This window comes from Chrysochloris asiatica, unplaced genomic scaffold (assembly GCF_000296735.1).
Source record: "Chrysochloris asiatica unplaced genomic scaffold, ChrAsi1.0 scaffold00090, whole genome shotgun sequence".
NCBI lineage: Eukaryota > Metazoa > Chordata > Mammalia > Afrosoricida > Chrysochloridae > Chrysochloris > Chrysochloris asiatica.
Window position 1 is genome coordinate 9803141 of NW_006408608.1, and position 7214 is coordinate 9810354.

General features: G+C 44.6%; 1 protein-coding gene across 1 annotated transcript in view; it reads left to right on the forward strand.

Moving 5' to 3' along the window:
• NPPB (natriuretic peptide B) overlaps window positions 1–4013 on the forward strand; it is a 24029-nt gene extending 20016 nt beyond the window's left edge. Inside the window, exon 3 of the mRNA XM_006866427.1 lies at window positions 3856–4013. Coding sequence (XP_006866489.1) covers window positions 3856–4013 — 158 coding nt within the window. The remainder of the gene's footprint in view (window positions 1–3855) is intronic.
• The last annotated feature ends 3201 nt before the right edge of the window (window positions 4014–7214 follow it).

The following is a 7214-nucleotide window of genomic DNA, read 5'->3' on the forward strand; positions in this document are numbered from 1 at the left end:
TCTGATCATCCAGTCATTGAAGCCAGGACAAGTGGGTATTATCTGCAGGTGTGGGTGTTCTTGTGCATATGCTGTCTCTTTTTATCAGATGCACGCTTCACTCTCCACATTGTACGGCTTAGCTCGCCACTTCATTGCTGTTTTTCCCTCACTTCCCTTATCAGTGACAAGCGTGGCCACCAATCAGAGCGTGTATTCCCATTGAGTCTTATTCTTGGAAAAGGGTTTGCACTGAGGGGACCCGACCACTTGTCTTGATGTTTCCTGAGCAAGCAACTTGTTTGTTCTTGTAGTAACAGTCCATCTGCCTCTATTGTTTTGTATTTTTCCTGCAGGTCTTTCTTTCAAGAAGTATCTTCTGTTCTTCTAACCACTCCAGGCTGGTCTGCTCGTCCTTCCAAGAATTTTTTTGACTTCATTATCCAGTGGTTTCACCCAAGTAGGCACTACCTTCTTCCTTTGCTTGCAGCATCTCTCCTTCCCATCTCTTCCTGGTTCAGCCCCTCATCACTCATTCCTAGCTGGCCTGTCTATTTAGACTCTCCTAAAACTGCTTGTGTAGTGCTGTGGGTTAATGTGCCAGACGCAAAGCCATTTGAACTGCAAGGTCGGTGGTTCAAGCTCACCAGCCGCTCCTCGGAAACCCTATACAGGGTCGCTACTGGTTGGAACCGACTCGATAGCACTTAACAACAACAAAAATCCCATCAAGGGAGAGAGCAGAACCCTCATTCTTAGGTGAGGGGTGACCTTATGCTGTGGTCCCCAGGAGGACAAGTTGCTGTAGGGAGTCTTAACCAAAGGACAGGAGAGGAGGAGAGGCACTGAAGGCAAAGTGGTTGGTTCTGTCACTTAGAAAGCATGTTCTGGGTTCTGTGCTAGGTGCTGGATGCTGTGGTTGGGCTCATGTCTGCTCAGCCTGCCTGTACCTCTGACTCCCAGCAAAGGCAGCTTTAACAGCAGCTGACATGGTCCCCATGCCTTCCAAGCCCTGGGCTGCTGCTACCCTTGTTCCTGGCACTATCATCACCATATATCTCCACAAGCAGCTCCAACTGGCAAGGAGAGACAAGACTTGAGGACCAGACCTCAGATCCTGGCAGGTTTTTGGTGGGATATCTCAGTTCTTTGCCACATGGCCTCTCACAACTGGCAACTGACTTTTTTAGACAGAATGAGACACACACACACACACACACACAGAGAGAGAGAGAGAGAGAGAGAGGGCAGTGATGAAGCCACAGTCTATTGTCATCTAGACTCTGAAGTAACATCCCATCATTTTTGTTGTACTCCATTCACAACTAAATGAACAATGCTCAGTCCTGCATCATCCTCATGATCAGTTTCGGATTGGACCTATAGGGTCCATAGGCTTTTCATTGGCTGATTTTTGGAAATAGATTGCTAAGCCTTTCTTCTTAGACTGTTTTAGTCTGGAAAGTACTGAAACATATTTGGGTTTATAGCAACACATAAACCTCCAGCGAGCGTGCTTTAGCCAGGAATAAAATCTGGATCTCTCATATGGTGGGTAAGAATTCTACCACTGAACTGTCAATGCCCTCTTCCCTTAAACTAGAACCCCTATAAAACATTAGGGCCAGGCTCTATGAAGAAGAATGCAGCATCAGGATTGGAGGAAGAGTCACAACCTGTAATAGGCAGATGACACAATTTTACTTGCTGAAAACAAAGAGGACTTGAAGCACTTACTGATGAAGGTAAGAGCAAAGACTGCAGCCTTCAGTATGGATTACAACTCAAGGTAAAGAAAATAAAAATCCTTATAACTGAACCAATAAATACTATGATAACCAGAGCAATGATTGAAGTTGTCAAGGATTTCATTTTACTTGGATCCACAATCAATGCTCATGGAAGCAGCAGACAAGATATCAAGTGATCTATTGCATTGGACACATCTGCTTCAAAAGACCTTTTGAAGTATTAAAGAGCAAGGATGTCACTTTGAAGACTAAGATTTCAATGGTCTCATAGGCATGTGAAAGCTGGACAATAAATAAGGGAGACTGAAGAAGAATTGGTGCATTTGAAATATGGTGTTAGTGAAGAACATTGAAAGAACCTGCTGGAAGAACAAATGAACCTGTCTTAGAAGAAGTGCAGCCAGAATGCTCCTTAGAAGGATGGTGAGACTTGGTCTCACATACTTTAGACATATTATCAGGAGGGAGCAACTTCTGAAACCGTACAGCATGCTTAGTAAAGTAGTTGCTGTTAAGTGCTGTTGGGTCAATTCCTACTCATGGTGACTTTGTATAGGGTTTCTGAGGATTTAAATCTTCAAGGAAACAGAAAGGCTCATCTTTCTCTGGCAGAGCAGCTGGAAGGCTCAAACTGCAGACCTTGTGATTCACAGTCCAGTGCTTATTGTAAGGAGTCACCATGCTCCATGGTAAAGTAGAGGGTCAGTGAAAAAGAAGAAGACCCTCAACAAGATGGATTGGCACAATGGCGACAACAGTGGGCTGAAACCATAACAATCGTGAGACTGGCACAGGGCTAGGCAGTGTTTTATTCTGTGATGCATGATGTCAATGTGAGTTGGAGGCAACCGGAAGGCACCTAACAGCAATAGCCATAAAGCTTTATAGTAAGTCAGTGCTTGCCTTGGGCTTTGTTTCCTAGGGAAAGTGAGCAGTGTAAGAGGCTAGACCAGTGCTTAGTCTCCAGCTGAGCAAATAGCTTTCTCTACTTCCTAGTTCTGCTTTGGACCCTGACCCCAACTTCCAATTTCCAGTGACCTCCATATTATACTAATGAAAAAGAACATCACTTCTAAAGTCAGGAGCAACCATTTCTAAGTATGAACCATCATATCAATTTCTCCCAAATGAGACTTGCGCTTTAGACCATGTGGCTCTAACAGAATCATACTATGCTGGAGCTGTACCTTCAGTACCAGTTCTGTGCATGTGTGCCTTTGCTGGGATCCCATGGTTTCCCACAGCAGCCCCCACCTCCCCATGGAAACTTGTGAGACCAAATGCAGAAGCTTCTCTAGAAACTAGAGAAGCCCAAATTCTGGATTCTCCCACCCACCTGCAACACTCATTCTCTCATATTACTGAGATTACTTCTTTCCCATGATAAGAAAATAAATAAAGGCTTTTGATTTTCAGCTAGTGGGAGAGGTGGGGGTGGAGGGTGTATGTAATTTTCTGTGTCTTTTGCTTTTTTTCTCTCTCACTCCTACAGACTGGCTTCCAAACACCCCTTCCTCCACTCCTCCACGCATACCCCAAAGTTGAGCAGGGCATAGAAGCAAAGAGAAACATTATGTCAAGCCATTTTCCATTTCAGGCTAAAAACAAAAGCTTTAATGGAGATGATCAGTGCATTTGAGGACTTTGTTTGCTGGGAGATGGGAGATTGTGGTGCTGCTTCTATAAAAAACCAAAAGGGCAGTATATCTGAGTGTCCTTTCTCTTGGACAAACAAAACAAAATAAAACACACACACACACACACACAAATCTGCCAAATAGAAGAAACTCAACATATGATACTCATTGTTGTTGTTGTTAAGTGCCGTTGAGTTGGTTCCGACCCATAGCGACCCTGTACAAGGTTTCCGAGGGTGTAAATCCTTACGGGAGTAGAAAACCTCATCTTTCTCCCGCAGAGCGGCTGGTAGTTTCGAACCGCTGACCTTAAGGTTCACAGCCCGATTCGTAACCACTACACTACCAGAGCGTATGATACACATACTGCACTTCAATTTCACTCTGGAAATAGAAAAGTGACTGCAGTCAAGGGAGGTGAGCAGATTCCAGAATTTTCTTTCTGGAACCTTGGGTGAGATTTCTGCTTCACCTTGGGTCACCTACAGGCTTCTACTGGCTTCAGAAGTGGCTGAGGGTAGAGCAGTCATGTGGCCCTCGGAGGCTGAACCATTTCCCAGAGATCATCTGCGGCAATGTCATCCTGGAAGTCTTCCCCCATCAAAGACTTGTCTCAAAGGGCATCTCCGGGAGACAGGCTGTGTGACGCATGCGGCATCAATTTCCCTCAGCGTGGCTGTGCGCTGGATCCTCTGTGCTATTAATAATCTGCCTGCCGAGCAATTAAACTGTGAGCACATTTCAGGGACATTTCAGAGCACATTCCAGGATATAGCGGGGTTCTTGGCCTGCATAGCTCCTCCTCAAAATTGTGCCCATTTCAGATTCCAGGCTGACTTTAGCTGACCCAGATAGGTAACCCAGAACCCCAAGCTTGCTGACTAGGGCCATTTTTACCTTCAGTCTTAGAAAGAAATCACCCTGCATGCCTGTAGAGACCTTAGGCCACCAACTGCCCTGATGTCCTGTTTTTCAAGGTTCCAGATTAAGACAGACTAGAAAGAAAGATCTGGTGATCTACTTCTGAAAAGTCAACACTGAAAACCCCATGGCTCACCACAGAATATTGTCCAATAGAGTGCTGGAAGATGAACCTCTAGATTAAAAGGCCCTCAAAATATACAGTAGTTGCAACAACGGCCTCATGAAGGTGGTACTGGACCAAGCAACGTTTCTTTCTGTTGTGTTTGGTGTTGCCATGAGTCTGAGCCAACTCCATGACAACTACAACAATAACAACATGTAGGCACCTGACAACAACAACAATTGCACTGAATGATATACTAATGTTGAGTTCAGCTCTTAGCCAATGAGGTCCACTCATTAAATGTGGACAGTCTTGCTGCCTGTTACTTCTCTTTGTGAGTCAGGAAAATTAAAGCCTTAAGTGGTTCAGTCACTTGCCTGACCTTGGAGAAGGACACAGGAGGCATTAAGGGAAACTGTATATGAAGGGGCTTCAAAAAGTTCATGGTAAATGGAATGAAAAATAATGGACTTTTTCCTCGTATATTATATTTATCATCCACCGCATTGCATCAATCATCAAAGCTTTCCTTGGAAGGGTGGGAGGCCATTGTTATTGTTGTTGTTAGATGCCATTGAGTCAGTACCGATTCATAGTGACCCTATGCACAGCAGAATGAAACACTGCCCGGTCCTGGGCCAACAATCATTGCTACACTTGAGCCCATTGATGCTGTCACTTTGTCAATACATCTCGCTGGGTATCTTCCTCCTTTTCTCTGACCTTCCATTTTACCAAACATGACATCCCTCTCCAGGGACTGGTCCCTCCTGACAATATGTCCAAAGTATGAGAGATGAAGTCTGGTCATCCTGGCCTCCAAGGAGCACTCTGACTGTTCTTCATCCAACACAGATTGGTTTGTTCTTTTGGTAGCCCATGACACTTTCAATATTCTCCTCCAACACCATAGTCAAACACACCAATTCTTCTACCATCTTCTTTATTTACTGTCCAGCTTTTGCATGCATATGAGGTTATTGAAAATACTACTTTATAAAAAAACACTTGTGCGTCAGATTTGCCTAATGCACTACGTTGTTTGATTTCTTGACTGCTTCTTCTATGAGTGTTAACAACTTCAATCTTTTCTCCATTGATAAGAATGCTGTTTATTGTTTCAGTGGTGAGGATTTTTTTTATTTTTATTTTTTTTACATTGAGATGCAATCCATACCAAAAACTGTGGTCTTTGATCTTCATCGGTAAGTATTTTAAGTCCTCTTCACTTTCAGCAAGCAGGGTTGTATCATCTGCATATTGCAGGCTGTTAATCCTGATGCCATGTTTTTCTTCATATAACCCAGCTTCTCGGATTATTTGCTTATCATATAAATTGAATAAATACGGTGAAAGAATACAACTTTGTTGTACACCTTTCCTAATTTTAAATCATTTGGTGTTCTCTTGTTCTGTTTGAACAATGGCCTCTTGGTCTATGTACAGGTTCCTCATGGGCACAATTAAGTGTTCTGAAATACTCATACTTAGTAATGTTGTCCATAGCTTGTCATGATCCACACAATTGAAAGCCTTTGTGTAGTCAATAAAAGCACAGGTCAACATCTTTCTGGTATTCTCTGCTTTCAGCCAAGATTCATCTGATGTCAGCAATGATATCTCTCATTCTATGTCCTCTCCTGAACCTGGCTTGAACCTCTGGGAGTTCTCTGTTAATGTATACTTGCAGCCGTTTCTGTATTACCTTTAGTAAAACTTTACTCATATGGGATATCAAGCTTCAAAATCAATAAGTCTGACCTTCTATAAGCAGCAAGGCCAAGAAATGAAAAGACCGGCACCCTCTAAGGGCCTATCTCCCTTAACGCCTTGGATGGAGTTGTGGGAGGGTAGACTGGAGGCAAGGTTTTGGAGAAGAATGACTGGTTCCCCAAACTTTTCTAGGTACTTATATTTGGAGTCCTGGTATGGCACTGTGGCTAATGCACTGGACTGCAAAGTTGTTTGAACTGTAAGGCTGGCAGTTCAAGCTCACCAGTTGGTCCTCGGAAACCCTATACAGGGTCGCTATGGTACAGAACCGACTTGACGGTCCTCAACACCACCAATATTTGGGAACTGAATTTTTGGGACGTTCATCACATTTGGTTCCTGGTTGATTTGATACTCTGAAAAAGAACTCCCTCTTCTCCTTACTGCTGAGAAACGACTATCACAAGTGGAGATGGGCTTATCTCAGACGGATACGGGTTGCCACACCCCCTGATGTGAAGCCAGCCTGAGCATCAGGACTAATTTGTCCCAAGCTGCTGGCTGCCTGCTATTTCCTCCTCTCCCGCCCTTATTTGGAGCCCCTGCCAGCTCAACTGCAAACCAACCCGGAGAGCTGGGCGACGGCCAACCTCCACCCTCTGCTTCCCCATAGGGGTCCAGTTGCTGAGGAGAAAGAATCCTGAGGCATCACTGTGAGAGATAATCACGAACTCTTTTTTGCTCTTCTCACACCTTTGAAGTGGGAGCCTCTTGAGGCCAATCAGCAAGAATGTGGCTCTTGCAGCAGAGGGTCTGGGGGTGGGGAGGTTGCTGGAGCTGCTCAAGGCAGAGGGGCTGTGACAAGCTCCACTAGGCTGATAACTTTAAAAGGGCATCTTCTGCTGGTTCCTCACTCAGCTGCTTTATCGCTGCAAGTGACAGAATGGGGAGGGTTTCATCCCTCTTGCACTGTCAGAGAGCCGGGGGGCTATAAAAAGAGAAGGCACAGGGCAGCTGGGAGACAGAGAGGGACGAAGGCCACTTGAGGCAATTCAGAGAAAAGAGAAGAATCAACAACCATCAGATCACCTCTTGGCCAACATCAGC